Source organism: Cetorhinus maximus, chromosome 20, assembly GCF_964194155.1.
Source record: "Cetorhinus maximus chromosome 20, sCetMax3.hap1.1, whole genome shotgun sequence".
Classification (NCBI taxonomy): Eukaryota; Metazoa; Chordata; class Chondrichthyes; order Lamniformes; family Cetorhinidae; genus Cetorhinus; species Cetorhinus maximus.
The window spans coordinates 14004524-14017243 of NC_135898.1; the positions used below are offsets into that span (position 1 = coordinate 14004524).

General features: G+C 41.8%; 2 protein-coding genes across 3 annotated transcripts in view; one reads left to right on the forward strand and one right to left on the reverse strand.

Annotated features, from left to right (window-relative positions):
- The window catches only part of fahd2a (fumarylacetoacetate hydrolase domain containing 2A), a 31308-nt gene extending 29240 nt beyond the window's left edge, over positions 1-2068 (reverse strand). The window contains exon 1 of one of the 2 annotated variants that reach the window (XM_078565538.1): positions 2025-2068. The gene's annotated coding sequence lies outside the window, so the exon portion shown is untranslated. The remainder of the gene's footprint in view (positions 1-2024) is intronic. The other variant, XM_078565536.1, reaches the window with a different exon arrangement.
- A 242-nt stretch (positions 2069-2310) lies between these two features.
- The window catches only part of LOC144694876 (putative aminopeptidase W07G4.4), a 37833-nt gene continuing 27423 nt past the window's right edge, over positions 2311-12720 (forward strand). Inside the window, exons 1-3 of the mRNA XM_078565539.1 lie at positions 2311-2403; positions 9513-9554; positions 11971-12067. Coding sequence (XP_078421665.1) covers positions 2378-2403; positions 9513-9554; positions 11971-12067 — 165 coding nt within the window. The 5' untranslated portion in view covers positions 2311-2377. The remainder of the gene's footprint in view (positions 2404-9512; positions 9555-11970; positions 12068-12720) is intronic.

Here is a 12720-nt window from a genome sequence, read left to right on the forward strand (position 1 = left end):
CAAGCAACATACTAAGATTTGTACCATCTGACTTGGTTTGAGATGTTTGTCAAGTAAGTTGCTTGGAGTTAAGGCTAGATACACCTGGAATCTTTTGGTGGCCAAAAACGAATGTCTTTACATTTGACCACACTGAACTAGATTAGAGACAGTTTTGATTCTCCACGGTTTTACATAGTTCAACACCACTCTTGCAATTCTTTAAACTAGGTTATATGAAGTAGTTAAAAGCAAAATACTGCAGATGCTGGCAATCTGAAACAAAAACAAGAATAGCTGGAAAAACTCAGCAGGTCTGACAGCATCTGCGGAGAGGAACACAGTTAACGTTTCGAGTCTGGATGACTCTTCATCAGAACTAAGGAAATATAGAAATGTGGTGAAATATAAGCTGGTTGAGCGGGGTGGGACAGGTAGAGCTGGATGGAGGGCCAGTGATAGGTGGAGGCAAAGAAGAGATTGTCAAAGATGGCATAGACAAAAGGACAAAGGGGTGTTGATGGTGGTGATATTATCTAAGGAATGTGCTAATGGTGACATTCAGGGTAAATAAGAAGGAGAAGCAAGTGACAGATGGCCCTAGTGGGGGTCGGGTAGGGGGAAGGGATCGAAATGGGCTAAAAGGTGGAGATAAAACAATAGATCGAAATAAATGTAAAAATAGGTGGGAAAAGAAAAATATATTAAAAAAATTATAAATTATTGGAAAAAGGGGGATCGGAAAGGGGGTGGGGATGGAGGAGAGAGTTCATGATCTGAAGTTGCTGAACTCAATGTTAAGTCTGGAAGGCTGTAGAGTGCCTAGTCGGAAGATGAAGTGCTGTTCCTCCAGTTTGCGTTGAGCTTCACTGGAACGTTGCAGCAGGCGAAGGACGGACATGTAGGCATGAGAGCAGGGTGGTGTGTTGAAATGGCAAGCGACAGGGAGGTCTGGATCATGCTTGCGGACAGACCAAAGGTGTTCTGCAAAGCGGTCACCCAGTCTGTGTTTGGTCTCTCCAACGCTGCTCCCAATGCGGTCTCCTCTACATTGGAGAGACCAAACGCAGACTGGGTGACCGCTTTGCGAAACACCTTTGGTCTGTCTGCATGCATGACCCAGGCCTCCCTGTCGCTTGCCATTTCAGCACACCACCCTACTCTCATGCCCACATGTCTATCCTTGGCCTGCTGCAACGTTCCAGTGAAGCTCAACGCAAACTGGAGGAACAGCACCTCATCTTCCAACTAGGCACTCTACAGCTTTCCGGGCTTACCAATGAGTTCAACAACTTCAGATCATGAACTCTCTCCTCCATCCCCACCCCCTTTCCGATCCCACTTTTCCCAATAATTTATCATTTTTAAATATATTTTTCGTTTCCCACCTATTTTTAAATTTATTTCAATCTATCGTTTTATCTCCACCTTTTAGCCCATTTCGATCCCTTCCCCCCACCCAACCCCCACTAGAGCCATCTGCCACTTGCTTGTCCTGCTTTCTACCCTTAATGTCACCATTAGCACATTCCTTAGATAATATCACCAACCATCAACGTCCTTTTGTCTATGACATCTTTGACAATCTCTTCTTTGCCTGCACCTACCACTGGCTCTCTATCCAGCTCTACCTGACCCACCACCACCCCCCCCAACCTCCTTAAACAAGCTTATATTTCACCACATTTCTATTTTTCCTTAGTTTCGATGAAGTCATCCAGACTCAAAACGTTAACTGTGTTCCTCTCCACAGATGCTGTCAGACCTGCTGAGTTTTTCCAGCTATTTTTGTTTTTGTATATGAAATAGTTGTTGCTTTACGCAAAATGCAGATTCCCAACCCCACCGCCCCGAGCATTAATTACTCTCCAAAGGCCTCGGTGTGTTTTCAGTAAGGTCAGAAAGTGAACCAACATTTTTAAGTTGTCTTTTATACAACCCCCTTTGAAGCGAATTAAACCGACACTGAGAACGCGACTCTGCCCGCGGAACCTTCATCCCCTGTCACTTCAACCCGAATACGCAACAGCGTCACCACAGTTTACCTCCGTGCGCCAATGTCCAGCTTCTGGCCAAGCCTGTGATTGACAGCAAAGGGGGTGGGTGGGGGCTGTGGCGCGGCAAGAACATAGGCCAAACACGGGAAGGCAGGGCGCAGCTCTGTCCAATCATAAGGGGGCGGAGGCGGGATTGGCGAGGCTCAGCCAGCCATATTGAAGCAGGGGCGGGATAGGCTCTGCTGCTGCAGCCACGAATGGAGAGAGAGAGGGCCTTATTGATAGGCTAACAGATCGGATTGGCGGACCCTGGTGCTGCTGGAGCCAATCAAGGCGGCGTGTGAGCGTGTTACCTGAAGTTGACGGTTGGCTTCAGTTTGAGTTGACCGGAGCACGTGACGATGGCGAGCTCGAGCTTTCAGCTGAGGTGAGAGTGAGCAGAATCTGAGTTTTTTGTTGCAGGGTCATTAAATCAGTACTCGGAGTGTTAGTTGGGGCGCTGTTCTTTAGTCTTTGTTTATAATTTGTTATTTATCTTTATGTATTTACTGTTTATCTCTATGTTTTGCATCGTTACGGTTCTCCTGTTGTATGAAGTGCAGTCGGGAGAATCTTCTAGAAAGTGGGTGCTGTCTGCGGAGTTTGAATTCTGATGATGCTCAGCTGCACATCTGACAGTCGCCGAGTGTTTTTTTGGTGTGCACGGATTCTCTTTTTTTCAGTTTTTATTTTCTCCTAAACACCATCGCAGGAGAAACAGATTATCTGGTCACGATCGTATTGTTGTTTGTGCGATCTTGCTGTGCGTAAATTGGCAGCTGTGTTTCCTACATTACAACGGTGACTACGTTTCAAAAGTGCCTAATTGCTTTGGAACCGCTTGAGGCTCAAAATCATGAGGGGGTGTGTACAGCACAGAGTAGATAGGGAGAAACACTTCACCAATTGGCATAAAAGTAAAATACTGCAGATGCTGGAAATCTGAAACAAAAACAAAAATAGCTGGAAAAACTCAGCAGGTCTGGCAGCATCTGCGGCGAGGAACACAGTTAACGTTTCGAGTCCGTGTGACTCTTCAACAGAACTAAAGAAATATAGAAATGTGGTGAAATATAAGCTGGTTGAGGAGGATGGGACAGGTAGAGCTGGATAGAGGGCCAGTGATAGGTGGAGGCAAAGAAGAGATTGCCCAAGATGTCATAGACAAAAGGACAAAGAGGTGTTGACGGTGGTGATATTATCTAAGGAATGTGCTAATGGGGACATTAAGGGTAGAAAGCAGGACAAACAAGTGGCAGATGGCCCTGGGGAAGGGATCGAAATAGGTTAAAAGGTGGAGATAAAACGATAGATTTAAAAATAGGTGGGAAAAGAAAAATATAATTAAAAAATATAAATTATTGGAAAAAGGGGAATCGGAAAGGGGATGGGAATGGAGGAGAGAGTTCATGATCTGAAGTTGTTGAACTCAATGTTAACTCCACATTGGCAGATGGTTTGACAACTGGAGAACACTAAGGTAAGTTGGTGATTGTTAAAAGAAGCAATGGTGCTAAGAACTTGTTTTCTCACAGCGAATAGTTAGGATCTGGAATGCATTGCTTGAGAGTGTGGTGGAGGCAGATTTGATTGAGGCCTACAGAGGAGCATAATTATTTGCAGTACTACAGGGAAAAGGCAGGGGAGTGGAACTAACAGAGTAACTTTTGCAGAGAGCCAGCATGGACACAACGGGCTGAATGGCTTCCTTCTGTGCTGTAATCATTCGGTGAATCTAGAGTAAAATTCCCGTGAGTCAAATTCCAGGGGATCCGTCCACAAGTTTTAAGGAGAGCTTCATGATAGCTGAGGAAGCCCTGTTTCTCCATGAATGCATATCTATGTAACCCAATATGCCTACAAAAAATGTCAATGGAAAAGCAGCAGATTCAAATGTGAAATAAAAACACAGTATGGCAGTATATGAACAAGTTTTTATTCAGTTTGTTCAAGTCCATCTTTCTGACAGACTGACCCACCTCCATGATCCAATGCTTTGACGAGTAACCTGATGGGAGGATGCATGAATCTCCTGAAGGACTTTATAATTAACTTTGCACTTGTGTAGTTTGGGAAACAAATGTGTTAGGTGATTGGGACGATCTTCAAGTTGTCATTGTGATTTAACGCAAGCTAGTAAGGAGACTGCAAAAGTGATTCTTTGAAGTCTGACTTGATTTTGCAAGCTCAGTATCATAGAACTCTGACCACAAATTTTCAAATTTGAAACCAACCTTTGGAAGAAATGACTTGCAATTTAAATTTTGTGGCCTTGTCCTCTTGGACTCATCCTGCAATAGAATGCAACACAATTTTTCTACTTGTAGTGTTTCGTTTGGAGGAGAGGACGGACTGGAATACATGTTTACCTCTCTGAGAAGCTACTGTTAATGATTTATATTACTGGTTTGGACTTGAGAACTAGCAACTTAATCAAAATTTTGCAGATGATAGGTAACATTTGGGGAGAGGAATATAGCTCACTGAGGAAGAATGCATAGTACAAGAAGTTATTAAAAAACTTGCACTCTGCAAGATGACCAACTGTCCACAATTTATAGTTTTGTCCTGTGATTTTTACGATTTGTCCCATGTCAGGTAGGTTGGTTTTGTGGGATGCCATTTGTGCTCTGTTTCTCTGGACAGTGACTGGGAGACTGCTCAGTCTCCCCTTGCCACTGCTGGCACATCTTTGGTTTTTGTGCATGGCACTGTAGTGCTTGCACATGCATGGCCCACTCCACTTATTTAGCCAGGAGGAGCAGGAGGAATGACCAGCCTCTTGAATCTACAGTAGTTCGGCAGGTGGGTGCTGTGGGGGTGTCAGAGTCTAGAGTGAGAGTTGTGACACATGGGTGTAATCCAGCGGCAGGTCTAAGCCAGGTGGGGGGGTGCATATGGCAGCAGGCCAGTCATTGGAGGGGGGTGGGTGGTGGTGGAGTGTCACTGAAATTGTATGGCCCGATTAGAGGAGGGCAGAGATCCGCAAGGCTCATAGGACTTGAGCAGGTTAAAAATAGAGAGATTAAGCCAAGGATGGGAAGTTAAAATTTGAGTTGTTGCAGCAGGAAATAATATTGGCCCATGAGCATATGGGTCATGCCTGTACAGGACTTGGTGTACAAAAACCTCATACAATATTCCCATCATTGGCTATGAGAAAAATGTTGCATGTAACGTGTATTTACTGTCCATACTAATGTTGGATCCTTTTTCTAACGGCAAACCTATATGTCACCATATCTCTGAGGGAAAACACTTGTTAACATTTTAGTTCAATTTCGCTCTCATAATTATTTATTCCTGCCCTCTAAGGCCAACCTTCTGCACCATCAAGCTTGATGTAAAATCTTCATTCGTTTGAACACTCTGTGATCCTCTGGTCTTAATATGAAGATATTAAGTTAAATATATCTTCTATTTTCATTGTTTTGGAGGGGTAGTGTGAAGGGTGGTCCTACTAGAGTTTGGGGGCAGGTGCAAGTGTTTGGGTATTGTGAAATCCATTCACTAACACAATCCTGGTGTGAGGAAGGAGCTGAATGATTAACATGAGCCCGCTTTTCTTCTTTTTCTATTGGGAAAAATGCAATCATTGTTTTCCCAACCCAATATTCCCGTTTTCAGTACCTTGGACTACAACCTGTCCTAACATAGAAGAAAAATCTACATGCCTTGTTCCCATTTTCCTTAATTCCTGCCCTTTTTTCTCTTATTTACTAATATGAAACTTGACATGCTGAAGCAAGTTCAGTCAGCTTTTAAGGAAAACAATTCTTCAAAAATTAATTACATCATGCTGAGACTATAATGGTGACATGACTCTTGACAATAGTTAACTGGAAGCTTGTTGTTACAAAACCTACCACAGTGGCAGGTGTGTGACAAAGTTTTATGTTTAAGGTTGGTTCTGAAGGATGTGGACAGCTACACTGATGAGGTGGTGCTGCCTTTCTGTTTGAATGACTGGTGGCTTGGTGGAACTGAGTTGAGGTGCTTGCGTGGCTATGTCAGATGACATGTTAAGCCAGACCTAGAGGCCAGACCAGGCAAGATTGGCAGGTTTCCCTCCCAATGATGTCAGTGAACCAGTTGGGTTTTTCAGAACTTGAGTTTTTTTATGGTTAGTTTGATTTATACCAACCTTCTATTTTAAAATTTAAAAAACAACCTGTGCAAGTTTTTCCCAAGTTGGGTGTGAGGTTAGATGTTACTCTCTTCAACTGACTTTTTAAACTAAATTTGCGGTTGTGCATCTTGGACGCTGTATGGATTTTAGCCTTGAAGTGCAGCCATTTACCAAGTTCACTGGTAAAATTGACTTCATTCTAGTTTAGGTTGCATGCCCTCTAAACTGCACTTGAAATATGATCACACAACTTTGAACTCCTGTGCAAGGCCATTGCTGGATTACTGATTAAAATAAGCAGATGCAATCCCGAAGTGGTAGATTGGAGACCGTTTAAAGCTATTTCAGTTTCGACCATGAAATATTGCTAGTAGGTTGATCACTTTATATTCTGCCCTCTATCTCCTGGAGGAGGAATGGTGGGATCTGAACTATGATAAGATCACATTTACCCTGTACATGGTCACACAGCTTGATTTTGAAAAAAATAACAGCTCTTGGCAGCTTGGTTGAGTCGATATTCTTGCCTGAGACAGAAGGGTGAGTGAGTGCAGTTAGCTTTTTTTGGTTGCTCAAATTGCTTGCTGCTTTTATCCATTTTAAGTGACTGCACTTCAACAAAGAAATGCACTTGTGAAGTGCTTTGAACATACTGAATATGAGGCCAGGGAGTGAAATCATGGGCTCTGGTGCTTTTCCTGTTTCTGGGCCCCCTATTTCTCCACCCCAACTTTAATCCTCCCCTCAGTCATGCATATTTCTTCCCCTTGCAAGATTCACCAAACAGCCACAAAGATCCTAGTAAAATGATTACGCCCATTGTTGACATCTGGTTACAAATATCATTCAATACATATGCAGTAGGTCCTTGATATTAAGAGCAGCAGTGATACAATGCAATCTTAGTTTGTGTGTGTGCTGTAGGTGATCCCACCATGACTAATAAAGAATCAGAAAGTTCAAATTTTACTTTAACAGCAACATGCAATATTGTTAATTTGACAGGAAATTTTCCATTAGTTTATAACACTAATAGCATGCACCCGGGCAGGTTAAAGTCTTCTACAGAATGGAAAAGATCTTGTGCAGTTTATCTGAGTTGCAAGCATTGAATCTTTGCCCCAAATGTAAATTTACTGACCCTGGATCCATATGGTGCAAAGTGCAGAACAAGTTAATGAGGGCTGAGGCAGTCAGCAATATCAGTGTTATTGATAACTTGTTCTGCACCTTGCACCGTATAGATCCAGGGCCAGTAGATTTACATTTGGGGCAAAGATTCAATGCTTGCAACTCAGATAAACTGCACAAGCTCCTTTTCATTCTGTAGAAGAAGACTTTAATCTGCCTGGGTGCATAATATTCAATATTATAATTTCATACAAGGGGTGTAATTATATACTCAAAGAATAGAAAGATAAATGACTCCTGAGCAACGGTGTGGAATGATTGAACGACATCGGTCTTCATTATCAGTGAGAATCATTGGCGACCTGGGGTGTCTCTGCAACTTAACTTTTAAGAAGCCAGAGGACAAAGACTGGTTCACAATTGTACCTGTTTTCTTGGTCAACAAGTCTGTTGCTTTTCATGACAATATATTTTTGCTATCTGCAAAGCAACACAACTTTGTCACAATGTTTCAATAGCTTTATTTAAAAAAAACTCAAAGCACCAAGGTAGAGTGAGTAAACAAGAGGACAAGATTGAAGTCAATGGAAAAGACCCTTGAGAATTATGTGCAGTATAAAATAGATTCCTGATTCACTGTGAGCCCATTACGCATTCTGTCCTGGCAATCTCACCCTGCAAATCCTGCTCACAGTAAAGTTTCATTAGCATCAAAATAAACAGAACTTCAGCCATGATTTCACCCTCCATTTGCAAGATAATTATGGTTGACCAAGACCATCTCACCAGTTTATGCCCTCCATTCCAGAATGACTTATGAACGTAGGTATTATGAGCAAGAGGAAGCCATTTGTCCCTGCGAGCCTACTCTACCACTTGATGATGATACCTGCGTTAAACATTGAGCACACTGGGCCTGTATTCTCTAGAGTTTCAAAGAATGAGAGGTGATCTCATTGAAACCTACAAAATGCGTTAAGGGATATGCATGGTAGTTGCGGGTGAAATGTTTCCTCTGGTTGCAGAATCTAGAACCAGGGGACACAATTTCAAAATAAGGGGCAAGCCACTTAGGACTGAGATGAGGAAAACATTTTTGCTCGGAGGATAGTGTATCTTTGGAATTCTCTATCCCAGAGCTCTGTGGAATCTGTCATTGACTATGTTTAAAGTAGAGATTGGTATTTAGAAATCTGTCATTAACCAAGGGATATGGGGATAATGTGGGAACAAGGTATTTAAGTGGATAATCAGGCATAATTGTATTGAATGGCGGAGCAGGCTTGATGGGCTGAATAGCCTACTCCTCCTTTGTTCCTATGTCAGAGATTACAACTCGAAAGTACTTGGCCGTAGAATCAGGACATCATGAAAAGTGCCGTATAAATAGAGGCTTTGTCTTTGTTTCTTTACACTGTGCAGTAGGCAGAGGGACTGCAGCAGTAGTAAAATTGGAGGCGCAATGCTGGTTCTCTGACGATAATTAATCATAGAGCAGTCAACTGATATAACCAAAGTGGCTAGGTTTACAAATCAATTCAACTCTGTAGCTAACCCCCCTCCAACTCCCCTCTAACATTTACTCTCCCAACTTCCACTCCCCACTTGTTTCTCTCCCCCAACACATGCACCATCCAATTGATTGTAAAATTGCAGGGATTTTGCTTAACATTTTTCAAGCATGAACGCTTTCCTGACAGTTGCTCTGCTGCAGTTGACCTTCAGCTTTGGTTCTCTAGCAAGCTTTCAAACTCTCCTGTTAAGTTTTTTTTTAAAGCCAGTCTGTGGCTCTGGCTGCACAGTGTGAACAATGAGAAACTTTTTTTTAAAACAGAGCCTGGTATTTGGCACGGTCTACACCCTCGTCTCCCGGGCTCTGTATGAGGCACGACATAAATGTCCGTGCTCTTGAACTTCAATTTTCTTAATTCAAACTCGTGTTCTTCTCATAAGGAATGACAAACTTGTAACCACCAACATTTCACCACCGTACTGATCTGACACAGCTATGTTGGGAAGAGGAAATAAGTATATCATTTCAGACCTGAGGAGCTTAAATTATAGATGAAAATGCTGTCTTCAGCATCACTGCCTCAACATTGGTTTGTAAAAGGAGGTTGCAAGTAGTCACTTCCTCAATGCGGGCAGCTGAGACTTTGATAAGTTTGTTTTTGTTGGTCAAATGCTATTGTACAATTCCAGAAGTTAGCTCTAATGAAAAACAACTTATCTTGCAGAGTTCCAGAAATATTGTTCACAACTCAGTTGCAAGCCGAAGTGTGAGTATAATATGATTGATTTTACCTCTTTTCCTAATTGCACTCTGCACCTCTTTTTATAATTTTTGTTTATGGAGCTGCCTTGGTTATGGAAAAAAGCAGCAAATAGAAGTTAATGACGTTCTCAATCTTTCACTCAGACATACCACTTAATTTTAGAAAATCATTTTTCGTTGCTTCAAATTCACTTGCAAACAGATTAAATCTAGATCCAATCTTTTTTAAAGGTTGCAATGTTATTCTTGGCAAGTTGGCTGGTTCAGTGATAACAGTGGATGGTTGAAAGGCATTTATTGCTGATTCTTGTGAAAAGAAATATTGAGCAATGAGTATTGGTGTTGATTGAGGATGAATGTTGGCATGGACACAGAAACCGTTGTTCTTTATACTTGCCTTTGGATTTTTAATCTCTTGGACAAGTGAGACCTTAACTTAATATTTTGTGAAAGATGGGTTAGGTTTAAGTGCATCAGAGGCAGTGAGGGTGGAGTTTGAGGAGATCCAATTGTTGCAGAGGAAATAGGCAAATTTTGATTATTTGGATTTGCCCTGCAACATTCAGCTTAGCTGAGTATTTTGCTTGTTGCTGAGTTCTGCCTGAATGAGCTTCCAGGGTGAGGTGGATTAGTGTGGGGGGAAATTCGGTGTTATATTTTGTTGAGGAGCAGGATGAATAATATTGTCAATGTTGGTTTGAAGCAACTTGATGCTCATCCATGACTTGATATCAGTATTTTAAAAATTCAGTGGACAGATTGTCCTGGATTCAGATCTATAAGTTGGCCCCAAGTTGACCCACAATTGCTCAAAGGTGCACCAGTATGCTTTAAATTGTACCTGTGAATGGTGGGGGACGGAAGGTAGGTCGTTGTGAGAGATGCCCACGTCTTTCCTCTGCAGAAAAATGTTCATTTTATTGGCTCCTGGAACTAATATTGTTTCCTTTTATTCTAAATTCTGGATTTGGTTTGGTGGTGTTAGGAGCCAGAGAGTTTTGAGTAAGTCTTCTGTGTATTTGTTTGTTGGGAATAAGCTACAGTTGAAGTTTAAGTTGTAACTTTAAGATGAAGTTTAATTAATATTTTGTGTGTTAGAAACGTGAAGCCTGGTTTCATTTTAGAGTGGAGTCAGCAAGCCTGTGGGTTTGTTTTTATACCTGCATTTTCATGAGGTTTTATGACACTTGAAGTGGTGTAGGGAATTTAAAACCAAGTCGTAAAAACTAGCAACAGAAGGCCTGCACAGTGAGACAGAAAAGCAGTACAGTTGGTTTGTGGATACCAGAGGTTGAGGAAACTGGACAGGAGAGGGAATTGCAAAGAGCAGATTTCCCAGAAACCAGGGAGTGGGGACAAAAGAAAAGTCCCAGGAAGGCAGTTAAGTCGAGGAACAAAAACAAGAATCGGAATATGTCCTGTTCAGTGAAAGTAAGGGACACAGGGAAAGGATCCCAATTTAAGGGAGAAAGCTGCAGGAAGCAGACTGAAGGAAAAGTGGGCTTGTGAGAAACCAGAAGATTTGAGGAGAGCCCAAGGTTGGTGACTGCTTATTATGGGCATATGAAGCAGTGGTGTCCTGTTGGCACAGCTGAGTGTTTGTGTGTGTGTGTGCGCGATGCACATGGCAATGCAAGAGAGGGGAACATCGTTAAGAGAGATCAAAAACTTGGAGGTAGATCCTTGTGGAAGGTGTCCGAGAGAAAGCGTCATTTGGGAGTAGATTCCAAAGCGGATTCTTAAAGAATGGAGATTGGAAACCCCCATGTGAAAGACAGTTTCAGTGAGACCTTTTGGCTTACGGTGTGACAAGCATTTGGGGGAGTTCATGTGAGATCCATAGCATCTGTTTGGGGTGGCATCTTTCACTTGATTTCAGAGTGTGGTGCATCTGACCACATTGCCTATTGATTTACTTGGACTGTGAGTATTAGAATATTAAAATATCTTTTAATTTGTTATCCTTAGAAATCTATATTTATCTGCTAAGGTAAAGTTGTGGGTGAAGGAGTTTTGTAATACAGTTCATTTTTTGTTTTAGAAATGTTTTATAATTTCATCGAAAATTCAGCAGTTGACTCTTGTGACTGTTCGGTAGCCCCTCTCCACGCTTCTAAACAAAAAGTAAAAGTTAGGATCTATCAAGCCAGGTTCCACCCAGGTATCTGACTAGATTCCAGCTGATGTTACTCCTGAACATCAGTGTGCCCAGTTTTGCTATGGCTTGGGCTTGCTCTTTCACAAGATGCATTCTTTTCTTTATAACTTGTGGCTGTTGGTTCAACTACTTACACTAAGCTGGTATTTGTTCCAACCTCACTGTAACTCGGTAAATGTTGAGAAAATTCTAGACATATAGCCTGTTATTTATGCCTCATGCAATTAACCAGAATACTAAGTTAGCTTTTTAAAATGTACAGGCCAGCCTTTGATGGTGTCGTCTTAGTAACGAACACTATTGACAAGCTTTCTGGAGATCTACAAGGTTTGAAGTATCCACTCGACTGCTACAAATCTGTAAGTACATGAGTATTTTAATGCTCTTTCCCTATCTGGAGCCATGTTCCATCTGCACTTGGCATTCATAACAATGTCCTTTTGGGATGAGTTGAGTGAGACTGACTCTAACTACTGATTTAAACTTAGCTATACTTTTTAGCTGACATGGGAACATCAAAGTCTCGAGTTATCTGCATTGGACTTGCTTTTAAGAGAGAAACAAAAAAATAATGATCTTGCATGCTGTGAAAACTGTCTTGATGATTAATGTTTTTGAAGCTATTACAAGTAAATGGAGAGGGGAAGGAAAATGACCACAACAATTGCATTGGTACAACATCGCTTAACATATTAACATGTCCTGTTGCACTTGACAGAAGCATTATTGAACACAACTTGGACACCAGGCTACATGAGAGTGTACAATAGATAACCAAAAGCTTGGTTAAAGAGCAAGGTTTCAAGGAGCTTGTTAAAGGAGAAGAGAGAGGTAGAGAGACAGGGGTTTAAGGAAGGAATTTGGGCATTTAAGGCTTAGTCTGTTGAAAGCATAATTGCCAGTGGTAAAGCAATTTTGAAATAAGGGTTGTCCAAAAGGGTAGAATTGGAGCAGTGTGGAGAGCTCTTGAGAGTTGTAGGAGTGGAGGAAGTTGGAGAAAAGAAAATGAGGC